The 23,153-nt window shown below is 41.8% G+C and overlaps 1 protein-coding gene across 2 annotated transcripts in view; it reads left to right on the top strand.

Annotated features, from left to right (window-relative positions):
* The window catches only part of MMP16 (matrix metallopeptidase 16), a 363,579-nt gene extending 341,122 nt beyond the window's left edge, over nt 1–22,457 (top strand). For both annotated transcript variants that reach the window (XM_063924066.1, XM_063924065.1), the window contains 3 exons: nt 1,783–1,933; nt 16,592–16,707; nt 17,173–22,457. In XM_063924066.1, the coding sequence (XP_063780136.1) occupies nt 1,783–1,933; nt 16,592–16,707; nt 17,173–17,507 (602 nt within the window). In that variant the 3' untranslated portion in view covers nt 17,508–22,457. The remainder of the gene's footprint in view (nt 1–1,782; nt 1,934–16,591; nt 16,708–17,172) is intronic.
* Nucleotides 22,458–23,153: the final 696 nt, after the last annotated feature.

Raw genomic sequence — 23,153 nt, 5'->3', positions numbered from 1 at the left:
ACTGTTATCCCCTTTTACAAGTATATTAGATATAATACAGTTAATAGGCCTTGGAACCTAAACCAGCATCTGTGTATTTTCTATAGTGATAAGTGTTCACTTGAGCGTCGGTGACGCTCAAGCAGCTTTGTAGATAGTCAGGTTACACAAGGTTGCACTTACACCCTGTACTCACATTAAGGTATTCAGTGTATTTCATTGGTATAAGGTTTTATCATAAAGGTATAGTGTTGTGAGCGTCTGCATCGCTGGTGACCTCCTCGTGGTCTCGAGCGTAAGCTACGCCATAGCGAATCATTACCCTAGACATAACCAATAACGTGTCCTGTGATCACTGGGCCGTGAGCGAACGTGACGCTTGAGCGTCTCGCCTACGGCTGAGCGATCGTTACGCAACTAGCGTACCATTACGGTACTTCTTAAGTAAACAGCGTACAGTGTTCTTAGCTTCATAAAGGGTTGTTTATACGACAAAGGAATTTAGCATCGTCACCACTAACTTCATGTGTCACTGGATCATAAAGTCACCCAGGAACCTTTGCAATCTAGCTGGACCACTTTGCAAAATGTAGCACTTACCGTTTTGTACTGCACCAAATTCTTGTTTCCCTATAGATTGTAAGCTTGCGAGCAGGACCCTCTTACCCCTCTGTCCATCAGTTTTTACCCATCTTGCAGTGTTAACATTTTCATCCCAATTGTAAAGTGCAACGGAATATGCTTGTGCTTCTGTATATACATGTTAATTAATGGTGGTCCAATGAAAGTTAATGGCTGATGACCAATTTCCGCATCAACTGATGGTTACCGTAAAATGACACACAACCAATTTGGAAGCAAATTGCTGCAATTTCAGTGGGCATTTCTTGGTGATTACTGGGGAGTGGATAGCCAGACGTGGTCAGCAACTGTGCTTCTTGCTGAGGTTACACTGACACCAGATTCAGATGGAGATTCTGTGCCTCCATAGGGCTACTGCCATGTTCGATGGTGCAGTTGATGGTGCGCCTTAATACGCACTGCAGCAGAGTAGCACCGAGGCCAGAGGGTGTCTCAGTAGGAAGACCATTGGCCGCAGCATTGGCATAAAGACGCAGTTGTGCTTCAACAGCCTGCACCTCTGATCCTGGCTGAAGGGAAGCCTGATTCAGACGGGTCTCTTGCACCCAGCATGGGATAGGGGTAAGCGCCAATGCTAGTGATGGCAGCTGTATATAGCTGGGGGCGGTACAGTCACAGAGCTCCATGTGACCCAGACTACAGGCAGATACTCACATTTCTATCCCATTTGTGACTCTTCATTCGGACCTGCGTGTGACTTGGAATCTGGCCCTTTATCATACTTCCCAACATGACACAATGCTCTGCTCCTGGACTTTTCCCTTAATTTATGATTGTCTGCACCTGTGTGGAACAGGTTTATGGATAAGAAAGGTGTTTCAGCACAGGTGATGGCAATCATACATTAAGAGGGAAGTCCAGGAGCAGAGCATTCTGTCCCTCCTGGAGAGGGTCATGTTTGGAGGTATGCCTATATCAGTCTTTTACGCAATTTTAATACTGCCAGAAAGTACCACGGACATGACCAGCTGATGTAACGCGCTATGTTCAGGATCCATGTTGCACTCGTGAGTTTCAGAGATTTTACCTCCTAGGCAAACTAGCAAAAAGTAATGCACAGTCATATGGTGGATAGCCTATAGCTACAGTAAGTAGCCTTAATAAAGCCACTTCAGAACAACCGATTACTAATTAGTTATAGCTTCTCTTTTTATCCCCCAGGTAACAAATATTGGGTGTTTAAAGATACAACATTGCAACCTGGTTACCCTCACGACCTGATTCATCTAGGACACGGCATCCCCTCTCATGGTATAGACACTGCTGTTTGGTGGGAAGATGTTGGGAAAACATATTTCTTCAAAGGTGACAGGTGAGTAAAAAATAAGGTTTCGTCTAACCCAGGGTTTCCTGACCTTGGTCCTCAAGGCACAGCAACAGGCCGGGTTTGTGATAACAGAGCTTCTAATTAAGTCATCTGTGCTCCTTAAAACATGGACTGTTAGTGTACCGCGAGGACTGTGGTTGGGAACCCCTAAAATAACAGTGTTTTATATATAGACTGCAATATTCAAGAGTAATTGAGACTACTGATTGCTGCTGTTGGGGCGTACATGCTGTTTTTGATGTGATATAATATGGGTTAAGATTGTATTTTCATCTATTACCTTTTACAGAGAGGTTTCACTGATGGATACTGAATGTACTTTGCTGTAGGCGGTAGAGATTTTTGGACTGAGTGAAGGTACTTATACTGTAGGAAGTCATTTCATTTGAGGAATTGCAGCAGGGAATTCTTAGTTTTTCCCTAAAATTGTACATTTAGGGCCTAATTCAGGGCTGATTGCACAAGCAAAATCTTCCTCTAATGGGCAAAACCATGTGCACTGCAGGAAGGGGGGGGGGGGGGGGCAGATGTAACTGAGAGAGTTAGATTTGGGTGGGTTATATTGTTTCTGTGCAGGGTAAATACTGGCTGCTTTATTTTTACACTGCACTTTAGATTTCAGGTTGAACACACCCCACCCAAATCTCACTCTCTCTGCACATGTTACATCTGCCCTATCTGCTTTTATATTAGATTGCTTATGCACATGATGGGTTGCTATTGATACATTGGAATGTTATCTCCTGAGTATAGGCATGAGGGCATGACTGTGATAAATCTCAGTTGGTTGGTTTGTTTGGTTGTTTTCTTAAAACTGTTTTATTACTAGTCATTGCTGGGGGAGGGGTCATTGGAGTTTGGGTGTAATCAGTGTATTCACATGCTTGGTCCATTACTTAAAGAGCATGAGGTCGGCTTAGGCCGTAGGCTTGTGGGCCATTACTTCAAAGGACATTATTCAAAGGATAACTACAAGTTTAAAAATAATTTCGACGTTACACCGACGTTAAACCGAAGGAAAACAGAAGGACAACAATCTGGACCACTAAAGGACAATTTTCAAACAAATGTGAGTCCAGTTCCTCTACACCTCAAACTACTCCAGCCTGAGTAACCGATACTTATAACTTAAATCTGTGTTAGGAACGCTGCTAGACCTTTCCACTTCATCTGCAACTACTCAAATTTATGTTTATAGCTTACCAAAACCATCTGAATTCTCACCTGTACCAATGCTATCTGTCTTTTTACACTATGAAAAGACATCCCCAAACTGCTCACTACAGCTCTCTCTTATGCAAACTCATGTATGTTTTTTGATGTAATGATTGACTTGTAATTGGCATTGCATGTGTGGGGAAGTTGCACAGTGATACATAGTTTATTATTGCATGCTCTCTGGTGTTTACCTCCTTTGATTATTTGCTCATTGTGGTCAGGTGTACTATATCTTTACATTTAGGGAGGTGTATTCATGGTGTAAAGGACACAGTGTGATTCCTGATTAGTAAAAAAATAAAAATAAAAAAAATAAAAATTGATATATATATATATATATATATATATATATATCAAACACTGAGCAACATCCCCAAACAGGTAATTTCAACTTTAAACTTGTCATTTATTTTGTACAGTCTGGACATGGCTACTAATAACAAATGCACAGACAAAAATCTTAAAGCTATGTGTGCAAATGCTAGGAGCTTAGGAGACAAAATTCCAGAGCTAATTGCGATAATGACAAGGGATAACCTGGATTTTGTGGCAATTACAGAGTCATGGTGCAATGAAAATCATGACTGGGACATAGCTATACCAGGATACAATTTATTTAGGAAGGATAGAATAGGAAGAATAGGAGGAGGGGTAGCAATGTATGTGAAAAAAAGCATAAATGCTACTTTAATACAAAATATTGAAGACAAAACTGAGGCCCTTTGGGTCACCATAGAAACCGGGGAGAAGGATGTTATTCGCATTGGGGTGATCTATAGACCACCAGGCCAGGGGCAGGATTTGGACAGGAACCTATTGTTGGACATCACTAAAATGGCTTTAAAGGGAGAAGTCATAATCATGGGAGACTTTAATTTACCTGATGTAAATTGGGAGGGGTCTTTTTCAAGTTCAGCTACAAGTGGCAAATTTCTACATTCCTTACAGGGAGCATCTCTCAAGCAATTGGTGACGGAGCCCACTCGCAAAGATTCAATATTAGATTTAATTCTTACAAATGGTGATAGGATATCTGACATATATGTGGGTGAGCACCTGGGATCCAGTGATCATCAAGCAGTATGGTTTAGTATAAAGACAGGATCCAACTCCTGTCACACAAAAACAAAGGTGTTGGATTTTAGAAATGCTGATTTTGCAAAAATGGGGAGATTTTTAAGTGATTCATTGGCGGACTGGTGGAACTTGGAAGGAGTGCAGGAAAGGTGGGAAAAACTGAAAAGTGCAATACTGAGTGCAACTGATCTTTGTATCAAAAGGGTTAGGAAAAGCACCAGGAAAAGGAAGCCAGTGTGGTTCACAAAAGAAGTATCAACTAGTGTGAAAGCAAAAAAGATGGCTTTTAGGAAATACAAACAGACTCAAAATAATAACGACAAAGAGGTGTTTCTTGACAGACGAACGGATGCTAAGAAAGTGATCAGACGTGCAAAGGCAGAAGCTGAGGAAAAAATGTCCCAGTCAGTAGATAAAGGGGGCAAAACTTTTTTTAAGTATATAAGTGAAAGGAGAAAATCAAATGGAGGAATAATAAGACTTAAGACAGAGAGTGAGCATTTGGTGGAGGGTGACAAGGCAATAGCAGATCACCTAAATAATTATTTTTGCTCAGTATTTACTACAGAAGAAGGGATGGGGCGACAGTTAAGTTGCAAGGACATTCATAAAAATAAGGTAGATGAAAGTACATTTACAGAGGAGAAGGTCCTAACAGAACTTTCACAACTAAAAGTGGATAAATCAATGGGACCAGATGGGATACACCCAAGGATACTCAAAGAGCTAAAAGAAGTGCTGGTTACACCATTAACTGAATTATTTAACCAGTCACTAAATACAGGTGCTATTCCAGAGGACTGGAAAAGAGCAAATGTAGTTCCACTGCACAAAAGTGGAAGCAAGGAAGAAGCAAGTAACTACAGACCAGTGAGCCTTACATCAGTAGTGGGGACAGTTATGGAAAAACTATTAAAAGAAAGAGTTGTGGAATATCTTAAATCAAACCACTTACAGGATCCAAAACAGCATGGATTTACTGGTGGTAGATCATGCCAAACAAATCTTATTGACTTTTTTGACTCTGTGACGAAAATAATAGACCAAGAGGGAGCTGTAGATGTAGCATATCTAGACTTTAGTAAGGCATTTGACACTGTCCCACATCGCAGACTGCTAAATAAACTTGAAAGCGTGGGGGTGGATTATAAAACAGTTAAATGGATAAGAACCTGGTTGCAGGATAGGAAACAGACAGTTGTAGTTAATGGAGTGCAATCTATGGAGGGAAATGTTACCAGTGGAGTACCCCAGGGATCTGTACTTGGTCCAGTTCTCTTTAATATCTTTGTTGGTGACATTGCAGATGGTATTGAAGGGAAGGTATGCCTTTTTGCAGATGATACAAAGATATGCAACAGGGTAGACACACCGGGAGGGGTAAAACAAATTATTGATGACCTAGGTAGGCTTGAGAAATGGTCAAGAACATGGCAACTACAGTTTAATGCTAAAAAATGCAAAATCATGCACTTAGGTCTCAAAAACCCAAAGGCTAAATATAGTATCAAGGGTACTATAATGGAAACTACTGAGGAGGAAAGGGATTTAGGAGTCACTATTTCAAGTGACTTGAAGGCAGGAAAGCAATGCAACAAAGCAATGAGAAAGGCAAGTCAGATGCTTGGTTGCATAGGGAGAGGAATCAGTAGTAGGAAAAAAGAAGTGATAATGCCACTGTATAGGTCATTGGTGCGGCCCCATCTGGAATACTGTGTCCAGTTCTGGAGACCATATCTCCAGAAGGATATAAATACATTAGAGAGTGTACAAAGAAGGGCAACTAAAATGGTGCATGGCCTACATCACAAAACGTACCCGGAAAGGCTAAAAGATCTTAACATGTATAGTTTGGAGGAGAGAAGAGAAAGGGGGGACATGATAGAAACTTTCAAATATATCAAGGGTCTTAACAAAGTTCAGGAGGGAAACATTCTTCAAAGGAAGAGAAATATTAGAACTCGAGGACATACACTGAGACTGGAGGGGGGGAGGTTCAGGGGAAATTTAAGGAAAAATTACTTCACGGAAAGGGTAGTGGATAAGTGGAATAGTCTCCTATCAGAGGTGGTAGAGGCTAAGACTGTAGAGCAATTTAAACATGCTTGGGATAGGCATATGAATATCCTTACAAAGAATTAAGGTTCAAAAAGGGTTGAGATTACCTAAAGGATAAAAAAAAGGGGCAGACTAGATGGGCCAAGTGGTTCTTATCTGCCATCAAATTCTATGTTTCTAAGTTTCTATGTTTACCTGCAGTGCACATGGTTTTGCCTATTATGGGAAGATTTTGCTTTTGCAATCATCCTTGAATTAGGCCCTTAATACATTAACTTTGTCACATACAATATTGGATATTTTTTATTGCTATCACATATTCAATTGGATCTTCTTGTCCACAGCATAAATGCTGGAAATGAACTGTGGACTTTCGCAAAATTCATGTGACAGCTCCACCCAAAACTGAAATTATATGACAGATGTGTCCACATACACTAAGCCTCAACACGCAATGCGACGCAAGATGTCTGCTGTGAGACACGCCTAGCGTTGTAACATAGGGACTTTTTAAATTTGCGTCTTATTCACAATGCAGATGCCGTGAACCACTACTCAGTCTGTACCAGAAATGCCAGGCTTAGACTTTTACTGCACAATAATGAAAGTATGTGCAAAGTCGCAGATGAATCCAGCGGGACCTGGCGCACCGAGAAGGGCTGTTTGGAACGACAGCAGCAATATATTAGAACTGTACGTTTTTTCACTCGCCAGTTCCTCCTATCCAATAGCTCCCTTGATTGCTGTAAAGGTCTGAGGGGGAGATCCTCCCTTCTGCTCGGGGCGGATGTCAAAATGTCCTCCCCCTTGAGGTACTGTACCTCTTCAACCCAGTGGGAAACCCAGGTGCTAGGGAACTTGACAACACTGCAAGGGATTTTAAAACTGTTTGCCTCATGGATTTACTGCTTGAACCATTATTGAGCAAGGACAATTGATAGAGTAGAGGTTAGTAATAAATATACAGTATGCTGGTTTTGGGGGGTAGTATTCATGTGACCGGCGGTCGGGTGACCGACAGTCACATGACCTCCTCCACCATCCCGACCGCTCACTATCCCGATGGTCGGCATGCTGACCAACAGGGACTATTTCCACTCGTGGGTGTCCACGACACCCATAGAGTGGGAATAGAACCCGTGGCGACCGCAGGTCGCCACCGAGCCCGCAAGGGGCTTGCTGCACTCGCCTCGCCCCGCCGGGATTCCGGCGTCGGTATGCTGCCGGGATCTCGGCGTCGGTAAGCTGACCGGCGGTCTCCTGACCGCCGGTCAGCCGTACTACACCCGGTTTTGGGAAAGTGTTAATAGTATTCATCTATCACTCTGATTATTTTGGACATATTTTCATTTTTAACTCCAAAAGCAAGTGAGCAGAAACTCAGTTGGTCATCAGGAGGCTTGCCAGATAGGAGCAGCTGTTAGGTGGTGAGCAAGCCTCTCTATTACCGCTGGAAAAAGGTAAACTGAAGAATTTCACAGAGCTGGGCATTACGCTGAGGGGTTTGGCGCACACCCTCTGTATGAGCTGATGATCATGTGACCACTTGAGCCCAACCCTAAGGCAGATTGTTCTCTGGAGAACGCAGTATCTGTGTCTGCAACTGATGCTGTCCTGCTCTCCCCTTCTGACAGAAGAATAGACAAAAAGACCAGGAATAAACTTGTGTTATTGTCTCCTGACAGAGGAGTTAATGTTAAAAAGGGAAAAAATATATATTTCTGACAAGACTAGCATTACCTTACAGTCTGAGGCACATTCTCAGGGGAAATTATCCTCCTCATCCACTAGAGACTATTCTGAGCAATATATGAGGAAACATGTGGAGACAAAAAAAATGGTTGAAAATGTCACACAAAATAGAGGGCAAATCAGCTTGCTCTAGAGTTTCTGATAGCATAGCCTCCAGATATGCCCTACTTATGGTCATTTGTAGAGTCACCCTCATTTCTGGCCAGAACGCAGGCTGGCCAGCATTAGACTAAGGGCTCTATTTACTAAGCCTTGGACAGAGATAAAGTGGACGGAGATAAAGTACCAGCCAATCAGCTCCTAACTGCCATGTCACAGGCTGGGTTTAAAAAATGGCAGTTAGGAGCTGGTTGGCTGGTACTTTATCTCCGTCCACTTTATCTCCGTCCACTTTATCTCCGTCCAAGGCTTCGTAAATAGACCCCTAAATGATTTAGCCCTGAGGCTATGTGACATGTACAGTCTGCCAGACGCAGATCTCCTTGGCCCTAATTTCATAGATGAGGCTATGGCTCACTACAAAGCCCTTTCTCATACATCAAGAGGAGCTAGGGCTCTAAGAATCCCCTTTTACAAGGGGATCGGACGTCGAAAGCCGGGGGTCTGGCCAGAGAGTACAAGGGTGCTCCCACATACCAGAGAGGAGGATTCTATAATAGTGCACAATCGTCCGGATGTAGAAACACAGATCAGCGTTCCTCGGGGCCCAACTCTGACTTGGATATGTGGTTGGATTTTGCGGATATCTGTACATGCACCCTAAAAGGAAACTGGCGACTATGCAAGTGCTAGACAAGACATACAGTCCTTGACAAAGTTTGCAAAGGAGAACGTATTGACGTGTCCGACGACAGAGCACTCTTTCAGTAATATGAGCAGTGGCGTGTGGTGAGGTGAGGCAGAGCCTTTCCAGTCATACTAACGTTTAAAGCAGAGTTTTGACAATATAAAGTAAATAATAAATACAAAGAATATGTTAGAAATATCTTCTTTGTATTACTCTAATAATTTTTATAGCCAAAACTCTGGAGTAAAAAGTCTATGACAGGTGAGGCAGTGCCCCCCCCCAATCTTTTCCGCACATCTCTGATGAAAACTCACCGAATTTCCAGCAGTATATACTGCTGCACCTGTGTATAATGCCCACATGTACATACTGCTGCACCTTTGTATAATGCCCAAATGTATATACTGCTGCACCTGTGTATAATGCCCACATGTATATACTGCTGCACCTGTGTATAATGCCCACATGTACACACTGCTGCACCTTTGTATAATGCCCAAATGTATATACTGCTGCACCTGTGTATAATGCCCACATGTATATACTGCTGATCCTGTGTATAATGCCCACATGTACATACTGCTGCACCTTTGTATAATGCCCAAATGTATATACTGCTGCACCTGTGTATAATGCCCACATGTGTATACTGCTGCACCTGTGTATAGTGATCACATATATATACTGCTGCACATGTGTATAATGCCCACATGTATATACTGCTGCACCTGTGTATAATGCCCACATGTATATACTGTTGCACCTGTGTATAATGGCCACATGTATAGACTGCTGCTCCTGTGTATAATGCCCACATATATATACTGCTGCACCTGTGTATAATGCCTACATGTATATACTGCTGCACCTGTGTATAATGCCCACATGTATATACTGCTGTGCCTGTGTATGATGCCCACATGTATATACTGCTGCTCCTGTGTATAGTGCCAATATATATGTACTGCTGCACCTGTGTATAATACCCACATGTATATACTGATGCACCTGTGTATAATGCCCACATGTATATACTGCTGCATCTGTGTATAATGCCCACATGTATATACTGCTGTGCCTGTGTATGATGCCCACATGTATATACTGCTGCTCCTGTGTATAGTGCCCAAATATATGTACTGCTGCACCTGTGTATAATGCCCACATGTATATACTGCTGCATCTGTGTATAATGCCCACATGTATATACTGCTGCATCTGTGCATAATGCCCACATGTATATACTGCCGCACCTGTGTATAATGCCCACATGTATATACTACTGCACCTGTGTATAATGCCCACATGTATATACTGCTGCATCTGTGTATAATGCCCACATGTATATACTGCTGCACCTGTGTATAATGCCCACATGTACATACTGCTGCATCTGTGTATAATGCCCACATGTATATACTGCTGCACCTGTGTATAATGCCCACATGTATATACTACTGCACCTGTGTATAATGCCCACATGTATATACTGCTGCATCTGTGTATATTGCCCACATGTATATACTACTGCACCTGTGTATAATGCCCAAATGTATATACTGCTGCACCTGTGTATAATGCCCACATGTATATACTGCTGCACCTGTGTATAATGCCCACATGTACATACTGCTGCACCTTTGTATAATGCCCACATGTACATACTGCTGCACCTTTGTATAATGCCCAAATGTATATACTGCTGCACCTGTGTATAATGCCCACATGTGTATACTGCTGCACCTGCGTATAGTGCCCACATATATATACTGCTGCACATGTGTATAATGCCCACATGTATATACTGCTGCACCTGTGTATAATGCCCACATGTATATACTGTTGCACCTGTGTATAATGCCCACATGTACATACTGCTGCTCCTGTGTATAATGGCCACATGTATAGACTGCTGCTCCTGTGTATAATGCCCACATATATATACTGCTGCACCTGTGTATAATGCCTACATGTATATACTGCTGCACCTGTGTATAATGCCCACATGTATATACTGCTGTGCCTGTGTATGATGCCCACATGTATATACTGCTGCTCCTGTGTATAGTGCCCATATATATGTACTGCTGCACCTGTGTATAATACCCACATGTATATACTGATGCACCTGTGTATAATGCCCACATGTATATACTGCTGCATCTGTGTATAATGCCCACATGTATATACTGCTGTGCCTGTGTATGATGCCCACATGTATATACTGCTGCTCCTGTGTATAGTGCCCAAATATATGTACTGCTGCATCTGTGTATAATGCCCACATGTATATACTACTGCACCTGTGTATAATGCCCACATGTATATACTGCTGCATCTGTGTATAATGCCCACATGTATATACTACTGCACCTGTGTATAATGCCCACATGTATATACTGCTGCATCTGTGTATAATGCCCACATGCACCATTTGGCTCATAAATTGTGTGTAAATCTGGCTCTGGTATTAGTCAGCGCCTCCTCAGCCATTTATCTCACCGCACGTCCCTGAATATGAGCATTGCGGGGCAGTCACTGGGTGGGACTCATGGAACTGATCCGACTCGTGGGAGTTGTCATAGGAGTGTAGTGGGCATGTAAGCAGGCTTCCGAGCCCATTCCCAGCATGCAGACAACTGTTTCTGATGGATCTTTGTCACCCAGAATGGAGTGGGTGCAGGTCTAATGATGATGGCTGTGGAGGTAAAAACAGTGGGCGGGATGGACTTCCACATGCAGACACTCAGATATTCGGCATACACAGGCAGATTCTCACGTTGGCATAAGGAAGCCAGTAGGCTGCTGCACCCAGTTTTCTGCACAGATGTATGCAACTGACAATCAGGTCACCTTTCGGTTCAGTCCCATACCACTCTGGCAGACCATCTGTCCCCATGGAGGCAGACAGGTAGTTCCTAAAAAATAATTTCCAATAGACTGAGTCTTCCCCTCATTTGCTTGCCGTTCCAAAAATATCCTTGTTCAAGGAGTTGAAGCCTTTGCTAGGCGATGTCTTGTCTGTGGTATCCTTTTGGATGGTCGACCATGTTATGGTCGACAGTCATTAGGTCGACCACTATTGGTCGACATGGACCCATGGTCGACACGTGAAAAGGTCGACATGAGTTTTTTTTAAAAAAAAAAACTCTTTTGTGGAAATTTTCCATACTTTACGATCCACGTGGACTACAATTCGGAATGGTAATCTGTGCCGAGCGCAGCGGTAGTGGAGCGAGGCACCTTGCCCGAAGCGAGGAGACGCGATGCACTAATTGGGGTTCCCTGTCACTTTACGCAAAAAACGACACCAAAAAAGTAAAAAAAACGCATGTCGACCTTTTCATGTATCGACCTTTTATCCATGTCGACCATGCCAGTGTCAACCAATAGTGGTCGACTTAATGACTGTCGACCATAACATGGTCGACCATTCATACCGGAACCCTTGTCTGTAGCAGCAGAGGAAGATAGAGTTGTCTAAGCTGGCTTCCAAGGCTGCACAAGTCAGCTATTTCCCATAAAATAGACGGATCATTCAGATTAGTGCTAATGTGGGGGCACTGAATATAGGCATAAAGAGGATGCAAGAATTAGCACATATATCTTTTGGAAAAAAATAGTTTTGTCTCACAATAGACTTAAAGGAGGCTTTTCATTTGCTCTCAGTCCATCCCAACTACAGCCATCTTTTGCATTGTTATTGGACAGACCGCGGACTGTAATGGTGTTATAAGCTATGACTTTATTGGGCCAAGGCACCTTTACGGGTTGTCGTAATCACTGATACATATAGATCTCATTACAAATATTCATCCAAATAGTGACCATGCAGCATTAATGTTACAGTGGCTCCTCCCATTCTGTAAATTAGCAAATATTTTATTTTGGCTCCTCCAATTGATATCAGTAGCAGATTTCAGCTCAGGAAGCATGCCCAGTCTCCTACATTACAGGGGTGGTCTTCAGTTTGTCGGCAGCCAGGCTACCAACGACTAGCATACCGGCGCCGGAATCCCGACTGCCGGCATACCGACAGCTTTTCTCCCTCTTGGGGGTCCACGACCCCCCTGGAGGGAGAATAGATACCGTGCCCGCAGTGTGGCGAGTGCAGTGAGCCCGCAAGGGGCTCATTTGCGCTCGCCCAGCTATCGGTATGCCAGCGGTCAGGATTCCGGCGCCGGTATGCTGGCCGCCGGGAGCCCGACCGCCGGCATAACATACTACACCCCATTACTGAAATCTCACCAATTGTGAATGGCAGTCACACTGAGCAATGACCAGGTGCTCCTGGGAAAGTGCGTTTAAGGACATTGTGGTGCTGTGTTATTTAGAGCCTAGATTCTCAATATGTGACACATGAGCTCTACGGGGTAAATTAAACAGATTAAAGGGATACAGTACTTCACTCTTTTTTATATAACTCATAATAACATGAATATTATTAGTAACTGATAAAACCAATCGTAATATTGTTTAAGACCTGTACATTCATATAATTAGTGGTTTGGTGTAAATTTCAGGTTGGGGGACACCTAATGAGAGTACATTGGTAAACATTCTAAAAAAAAAAAAAAAAAGCATGGGAAACTTTAGTGTAGATCAGTGGTTCCCAAATTTGGTTCTCAAGGACCCCCAACCGTTCATGTTTTAATATTTAAAATAAATAGAATTATAATATAGTATATTTCTTATGACAAAAATGTAAAGGCTGATACTGCCAATGACAATTAGGACAGTTGTCAACCACTATTTACTGTATGTAAAAGCAGTTTACTAATTCTCCTCCCCATCCCTCCCAGCTGCCCAGTTTAGGCAGAAGATTATAACGTTGGGCTAAGCACGGACATATGTAACCCTGTATATAACAAAACCTGTCCGGCACATCTCTGTGTGTGGTATGATATTTTATAGTGCAATCCAAGGCAGACATATGGGACAGGATAATATTAAATCTCTTCATTAAATCAAGTTGTTCCATGCATCACCCAGATGTCTTGATTTAGTTTCCATCTAAAGTAATAAGCATTTATTGGCATATGAAGTAGCTATCTATGTAGTTGTTGATTCATTTTGAAGAGTCATTATGATGAAGATAATTATTCTCTAGTTCTAATTATCATACTCAGCAATCACGCACTTTCCATAAATAGTATGCAGCAGCAAAGGAGGCTGTGAAGAATAATTCAGCTCATCAGAGTCCCAGCTTGAAGGAATGATGGATCCCTTTCAGCCAATGTGATAGCCTGTTCCCAAGAGACATGCGTCTTTTAGCAGAGATAATATCAATGCATTGATTTGGTTAAATACAATCTGTGGATAAGCTGTTGTAGTCCACATGTAATGTGTTTCATTAAAGTGCACCTAACACCTATCACCCTCGGGGGCAGTCATATACAGTAGTAGGCTGCACTTGTTGCCATAAGAATGCAGACTGTAGACACAAAGGCCTGACTTAGAGCCAAACGCAATCTTCATGCAATGCTGATGTTCATGCAGTTGAGCGAGTGTTTTAACTGTGCATGCGTTACAGAGTATACAGATGTGTTCTCAATCATCTGTACTGCCGTCTCGCCATCAGCCCTCTATGTTTCTATTAGTTTGGAGCAGAGAGGGGAAAGGGGGGACATGATAGAAACATTCAAATAAATCATGGGATTTAACAGAGTCCAGCAGGGAAACATTCTTCAAATGAAGAGAAGCAACAGGATACGAGGACCAGCACTGAGACTGGAGGGAGGGAGGTTCAGGGGAGATTGGAGGAAAAATTAATTTGCGGAAAAATGACTTCACAGAAAGGGTAGTGGGCAGTGGAATAGCGTTCCATCAGAGGTGGTAGAGGCTAAGACAGTAGAGCTATTTAAACACGCATTGGAAAGACATAAGGATATCCTTACAAAGAAATTAGGATCAAATAAGGTTTGAGATAAAAAATATGGTAAAAAAAGGGGCAGACTAGATGGGCCAAGTGTTTCTTATCTGCCATCAAATTGTAACCCTTCTTGGCACTGTGAGAATCTTCTAGCGTCAGGTGTCTTTTTTGCTGAAAACGCATTTTAGTCACAATGCAATGCGACTAGGGCCACGAGGAGGAGACTGTGCTGATTGATTTGATATGTGACACTTGTATATATATGTGCAACTGAGTCTCTGATACCGCTTTCAGACAGCTATTGCCGAGTCGCATCCGGGATTTGTACATGGGTCCTTCCTGGTCTGGTTTAGACAGGCAGCATTACCCGGCAATATGCCCTCTGTGAACTTTTCACGGATTCCTTTTCATCAGCTCTACGAGATCCGATAACTCCTGAGGCATTGGGGATTTTCTTTTGCCAGCCGGAGGCTGGTGCTAAAAATCCCGATGCTGCCAGCTGACAACGGGTAAAAAAATCCCCAAAGCTGTCTGCTTACCATGGGTAAAAAAATCCTTGATGCTGCCAGCTTACCGTGGGTAATTGAATATCAGCCTAATACCCCTTTCACATCTCCAATGCTGGATCCCACCTGGAAATTAGAAACATGACCGTCCTAGTTGGGATCCAGCATTGGTCTCTAACAGCACGCTTACCGACCCGGCAATATGCAGGGTCGGGTTGCCATACCGGCGGCAGGGCGGAGGCGGCTCTGGGAGATGAGCTCATCTCCACGCCGCCTCTCCCTATGTAGTGAACGGGTCCCGGGTCGAACCCGTTCACACTGCCACTGACCCAGTATTGAACCTGGGAATAACCCTCCTTATTACCCGGGTTGAATTACCGGGTCAGGCGATCCTGAAATTCTCTATGGGCCCTTTCACATCATACAGTGACCCGTGTCGATCCGGCAATATGCCGGGTCGATACCGGGTTATTTTTGTGATGTGAAAGGGATATAAAATATCTTAACATATATAGTTTGGAGCAGAGAAGAGAAAAGGGGGACACAATTGAAACTTTCAAATATATCAATAGTTTTAACAAGGTACAGAAGGGAAACATTCTTCAAAGGAAGAGAAGTATTAGAACACGAGGACATACACTGAGACTGGAGGGAGGGAGGTTCAGGAGAAATGTAAGGAAAAATGACTTCACAGAAAGGGTAGTGAATAAGTGGTATGGCCTCCCGTCAAAGGTGGTAGAGACTAAGACAGTAAAGCACTTTAAACTTGCTTGGGATAAACATAAGACTATCCTTATAAAGAACTAAGGATCAAATAGGGTTGAGGCTATCAAATGGTAAATAAAGGGCACATGGACCAAGTGGTTCTTATTTGCCGTCAAATTCTATGTTTCTGTGTTTCAAATTCTAAGAGTCCAAAGACGACCACACAATCACAGCAAGTGCCTCTACATACATAGCTATGACTCGCCAAAGAACTCTCTGAGCCCTAATTTTTTGAGCGTGATGCAGCAGACACCACTTTGGCACCTTATTGGCACCCAGATGCCCAGGCTATGAGGTCTTAAGCTAACACAGAAATATACAAAACATAATGAATATCCCTTCTAAACAATAACTAAAACTATACTTGTTTGTCTAATGAAATAAATTGCAATGTTCAATTATATTCCAATATTAACTGTATATTAGATATGGCTGATTGACAGCTATAATCACGATACTATGGCACTTTCAAATATTTATTATTCTCTAACTCTTATCTCTGTTCTCTAACTCTTGTCAAACTATAACAGCGCCTGGAAAGTCGCAGAGTGACTACAGATTGTTCTAGGGTATTTATGTGTATTAATGCATATCTCACTGTATTTTAGGTACTGGAGATATAATGAAGAAATGAGATTCATGGATCCTGGCTATCCAAAGTTAATTACAATATGGAAAGGAATACCAGAATCACCTCAAGGAGCCTTTGTTGACAAAGAAAATGGTAGGCACCAACCTAAAATTCCTGTGATCATGACTTTCCTGTCCACACTGTCTTCTTTTATGTTCCTGGGTCATAAAAGTGTATTTTTTCAAAAACAGCCCGTAACATGGCAGTTAGAAGCTGATTGGCTGGTACAGTGCCTCACCTCTCTCCACTTTATTTCTCGTCAAGGCTTAGTAAATAGAACCAAAAGTACCAGTCAATCAGCTCCTAACTCATTTTACAAACACAGCCTGTCTAATGAAAGTTAGATGATGATTAGTTAGTATCTTATCTCTTTTCACTAATCACCCCCTCCCCCGTGTATTAAATAACATTGCGAGTTTAGCAGAATGCAGTTTGAGAACACGTATTGATAATATGCATGCACCCAAAGCCATGAACAACTTGGCCGATGCTTTTTATTTAGCATATACTCTCCTAACATATTGCGTTCTAAAATGTTCTCTTAATTCTCGATTTCAGGTTTCACTTACTTTTATAAAGGAAAAGAATACTGGAAGTTTCACAACCAGAAACTCAGAGTGGAACCTGGATACCCACAGTCTATCCTTAAAGATTTCATGGGATGTGACAGTCCAGTTGACCGAGACAAAGACCGAACCAGTACTCAAGATGACGTAGACATTGTCATGAAGCTGGACAACACAGCCAGCACTGTGAAAGCCATAGCCATTGTAATCCCCTGTATCCTGGCCCTGTGCCTCCTTGTTTTGGTTTACACTGTGTTTCAATTCAAAAGGAAAGGCACACCCCGACACATACTGTACTGTAAACGCTCTATGCAAGAGTGGGTGTGATGTAGGAATCTTCTCATCCAAATTTGAGGTTACTTGAGATTCACCATCAGAGCTATTATGCTGTTGCCTAGCAACACACAGGCATCTGTGAGGCAGGGTCATACGGCTGTTCTTTACAAACCCAAGAGGTGTTGCGTCCTGCACTTGAGTGGGGATTCAATCATCTGGGGAGCTTCCATGAGACACAGTTTCTGCTGATCCTCCAGTTCTTTTGTATTTCTTTGTCATTCAGTTTTAGGCCTTTCCTCAGCACTCCGGAGGCGGAGTTTGCTTCCAGGAGCAACAACGAAGAGGGCGAATAAAAATATTTTCCTGAAATAGTGACTTTTTTTTTTTATTAATTCTTATTTTTTATTTTTTTCATATTTTTAATTGGGAAATATTCCAGATCCTCTTTGCAAAGATAAGTGCTGCAAAGTACAAGCAACAAATTCAACATGCGAATCACCCATCATGAACGTCAGGAGTGTGTGAAGACCCAAAACAGCTTTGTTTCCAAAGAGGATTGATGCACTGCCTGCTATGGATAGATGCCCACAATGAAACTTGTGGGAGAACAAAGTTACGTGGGACTTTGAGACTATGCGGACAGCCTTTTTTCTCCAACAAACAAGGGGCCAAAATATCTGCAATATAGTAACAGCCTTAATGATGCATTCATTTTGTGTTTTATACAACTTTTTCTGAGCTTTGTCAAAAATGTTTTAACACATTTATAGTCATTAATATACTGAACAAAAACTATTTTTTTCTTGTTTTAGTTTGTTTTCATTTTCCATCACTATATTAGATCAAGCTGTTTTCAGCTGCCTGGGACATTTAGCAGGTCTGACAGGAAGACTCATTTGAAAGCCTGGCAGGAATCAAAATGTCTCCGAAGCGGATATCAGTGAGCTGCGGCAAAATGGCCGTCATGTTGTGAGGAAAATTGCTACGAGTATTATGTTTGTGTAACCCTTTGAGGACTGTTGTGTCAGTTTTCAGATTCTGAGGGACTCTGCTTGCTTGTCATTAAATAATATGAATGTGCAGACAAATTGAAATCTACAGTACACAGTATTTTGATAAAATAATTACTCAACAGCTTCTAAATATGTTTTTTTTTTTTTGAACAGAGGTCTAACGGAGAACATGTAATGTGAGTTAAGGTTCATTATAACCAAAAAAAGGCAAAACAAAGACAGAAATGGTTGCAGTAGGCAATGGATTGGCTTTTCTTCTATAGAAGGGTCTACTGTATGTTCAAACGATATTGCACGAAAACATAAATTGCCTTATATGAGTACATCCAGGTCGTTACGCTGTCGACACTAGAGGAGAATCTGAATACTGCATGTACCGCAATATAATGTCCTCAAACTGCATGTTCACTGTAGTTCTCAAAGGGTGAGGAAGTGACCTGACCCCATTAGGAGCAGTAACAGAGAGGGGTGAGCACCAAAGTGTTTTCTTGTAAAGTGTATTACGTCTGGAGAGCTCACTTGTCATTTCCGTCAGACCTGCACAGTCGGTTCTTTGGCTTTCATTTTACAGTAGTTAATTTTTACCTGGAGAAAAGTCAGCAGCTGACTGCTCCGGAATCAAAAAAGAAAAACGTTTTTTTGCAGTGTTACTCTATACATTTACCAGCACTATGCTATGAACATGTAATGATGGTAATATTGAAAGCAGTCGCAGTGCTGTCATCTGTTTTCTTCAGAAAGTCAGCATGTAGGGGAAAAACTGTTCTATTGTAACAGTATGCCTTTAACCTATAGTGTGTCCTGTTGACTGTCATTATTGAGTTAAACAATGTCTTTTTATACAAAGCTTGCTGTGTTAAGCAGAATATTCTCGCTGTTTGTGCCCTCTGACCTTAAGCTCAAATTAACAAGGGAAACTGCTATCTAAGATGTATGGAGAATGCGAGTTGTTATTATAATTTCCTTTTTTTACTCCCAGAATGACGTTTCTGTAGTAGAGTTGTAACAAATGCATTGTGAGTACAGACTTGCACCTCTCTATAACATTTCTGTTCTGCAATTTTCAAAGAAAATATGTACATTGCTTCCTAGTATGATTTGTACACAAACCTATGTGAGCATACCGTACATAGCACATAGTATCACTGCCTCAACACTGGCATAAAAAGGGGAAGGTTACACAATAGGGACAATGATACTGCTTGATACCCATTTAGTTTTCAAATTCCGAGAGACTGACAACCATTAGTGTTGCTGCTGCTAAGGAACCATGTTACCCATAGTTCTTTGCGGACAGTGTAGCTTTGAGAGAATACTGGGACTTATACCGTAGCTCAGCAAGAGCTTAAGAGCTGAAGGAGGCCTGCACCCTGTCTTACACTGTGTTTTTAAAAATGCAAACAGTTGCATACATGTTGTGCAGTAATATGTCAATAAAGTTTTAGAATTCAAAATGGTGTTTCCAAATCCACAATTATCTTAAAACACCCATGCATTTATTGTTGGCCTAAAAGTAGGAATCCCGTATAGTTTATGTATGCTAGCAATAGTGACTATTTTAGGTACTGTATGTTTGGTTTTATGTGTTGGAGCAATCTACTGTTGACCTAATTGCATAGACATTACAGTAAAGTAGGGGAAGTACTTAACCAACAGTTTCAGATTTGCACACAATGTAACTAAGCATGGCTCTGTCTACTCTCCTTACCAAGCCCCCATTGAATTATTGTGAATTTAAATACAGAAATATACAAATTATTTTTCAATTTTGTTGCAACAGGGATAATAGTACAGAGAATTAATGTATTTAGCTATGTAAAATGGAAGTGGAGCTCATGGTAAAAATGACATCACTAGGGGTCTTTCTTTACAGGAATCTACAATTGGGATCCTATGTGCTAGATTGTTATACAATAGGCCCACAATTCTCTACTGGAATATATCTTGGAATGTTCACTTGCTTAGGACCAGTCTCCTGATATACCTGGAAAAGTGGGAATATATGAGTATAAATGTTAGGCTACATACACACTGGTATTAAAACTCTAAAGATCCTTTTCTAATGCAAGTTAAGCTTAAGGACCTTATTCAGCATCAGTTGCAGTTTTGCTAATTTAGCAAGACTGCAATTGCTTGCGATCGCATGCTGGGGGCTGCCCAGCACAGGGCAAGGCCACCCAGCATGCTAATGGCAGCCAGCGATGCAGTCGCAATTCAACTGCGTTCGCAACGCTAAATACGTGAAGCCCCCCTGCCTGCACAGCCTGGCTGCGAAGGCAGTCGGCCTTCCGCCATTTTCCTGTTCGCAGCGGCCACGTGTGATATCATGCAGCCGCCCCGAAACCAACCCCTGTTTGTGACCCCACCCAACACAACGCTGCCACCGCCACAATGGTGCATCGCCACCCCTGCCCGCCAGTGAATGCCTCTGCCTGTCAATCAGGCAGATGCATTTGCATCGATGTGATTGCATTGGCCTGCACGCCCACGCACAGATCGGGACCTGCGCAATGCGGCTAAAAACAATCCCAATGCGATCACATCACATTAGCGGGCCAAGCTGAATAAGGCCCTATGTAAACAGATGTAAAGATAAAATTTGTTGTACCAAATAACATGCGTTTAACTTGCGTTGCGATGCAGTGCTTTTTAACACTTCTTGTTCCATTTCATTACGTGAACGCATTTGAAAGCTTACATTTATCTCCCGTTGCAAACTCCAGTGTGTAAGTACTGTAACCTTATTTCCAAAAACAAAAGGAACCGTCCAGTGACGTTTATATCCTGTGCAATCTTCTCATTCCCACATTTTATTTTATTAAAGATACAGTAGCATGTATCCTAGACACCTACATCCCGACCCTTAGGGTGGAATAGGCGCTTAATAAAACTGATATGGATTTTCAGAGTGAATACATACATTTTTCTTTATTAATACAAAGAACCCACAGACTGAAGCGTATATATAAATAAATAAAAAACAGTATTTTTTAGTCTTTAAAATTAAATAAAAAAAGCTACGGAGATCACAAAAGATCAATATTTAATGGACAGAAATTGTTACGGTCTATACAATATAGAATATGGAAAGAAAAGTTTCACTGTTATTTACATTATACTAAAATGTTGTTGACATTAGCTTTCCTGTATCAGATATGTTTTATTTTTGTGTCACGTAGGCTCCGGTAGATATAATATTCTATTTTGCTTTTATTGACAAACACAACTTGTTTGTGTGCAATTGCAAAGCTGAATCATTGGTGCTAACGTGTATTAAGACTGTGAGATATAACCGGGCAAACGTTTGTAGTGCTTAGACTAACTATATACATTGGTTATTTGTAATCAATGCATAAACAATATGTTATTTACACAAGTTGTATTTTAATACCTGAAGTCATTGCACAGGAACAAAAAAAGAGGTTACATTTATTTTAAGAAAGAAAAAAAAAAGACAGAAAGCTGTCTACACCCCATAACAAATAATTATAATCAAAGTAAAGGGGGCATATTTTTTTTTTTTTATTATTAATATTACTATAATTATTTTAATGTATTGTATACCATAAAACATGACTTTACTTTATTTTCCAATGAAAAACATGTGTTTACAATGCTTTATCTCTTTGACTGCATCATTCCTAAAAGAAAAGAAAAACAAATCAATAAATGTTAGCACAGGTTTCAACAGCCGGAACTGTTACTCACTACAATTTGATTGCAAGCCCCTGTGCTACAGGATCATTTCTTTTTCCGTTCCAGCAGTCAAAGTGATAAATCTGTGCAGTGATCCATTTCTATTTATTAATATTTATTTTGTGTTTCTCTTGAGGAGGGCTGGCTGGGGTGGGGCAGTTATTGTCTGCTGTAAGTGTCTTAAGGGAAGGGTCAATGGCTTTTTATACTATTGCATCTTCTGTAATTACCATTGTTTTATTGTGTTGTAATTAAAAATACAAATAAAGCTGCAAATAAATAGCGGACAAGATCTTTGCCTTTGCATTATTATTTGATTGTAATGCACCACAACACATATGTAGTGCCACAGATGAACACACGGGATGTAGTTACGTGACCGGCAGTCAGGAGACCGTCGGTCACATTACGACCCCTACATCCCACCCGCTCAAATTCCAGACAGTCGGCATGCCGAGTAACAGGGACTATACCCACGCCACCCATAGAGAGGGAATAGAACCTGTTGTGAGCACACTTTACCACCGAGCCCGCAGCATGGCGAGCCCAGCAAGCCTACAAGGGGCTTCGTTTCTGTCTATCGGGATCCCGGCCGCCGGTAACACAATACCAACCTGAATATACATATTAACAGTGTAAATTGACATATCATAAGTATAATACAGTGTAAATGTACTTATCAATAAAATTAAAGACTGGGTACAGGGAAGGGCAACCCAGTATCCTGTAGGTGAAATAGTGGTAAGTCACAGGGAGGGGAGGAAGTTGAACACTCACTGAGACTGTACACAAAGGTAAGAGCGAGCATACTGGATTAGATTTGCTGAACGGTCCTGGAGCCTGAGACAAGGAGCACAGGTCACAGGATAGTGTTAAGAAGGGAACAAGAGGAACGAGGAAACTACAGTATGTGAGAGCTTAGTGGGAGGATGAGCTGGAAAAGGCCAGGTCAAGAGCAAAGAGGTAGGTGCAGCTTCAGGAGGAGGGC

This window comes from Pseudophryne corroboree, chromosome 5 (genome assembly GCF_028390025.1).
Source record: "Pseudophryne corroboree isolate aPseCor3 chromosome 5, aPseCor3.hap2, whole genome shotgun sequence".
NCBI lineage: Eukaryota > Metazoa > Chordata > Amphibia > Anura > Myobatrachidae > Pseudophryne > Pseudophryne corroboree.
This window is presented reverse-complemented; position numbering and strand designations above follow the sequence as displayed.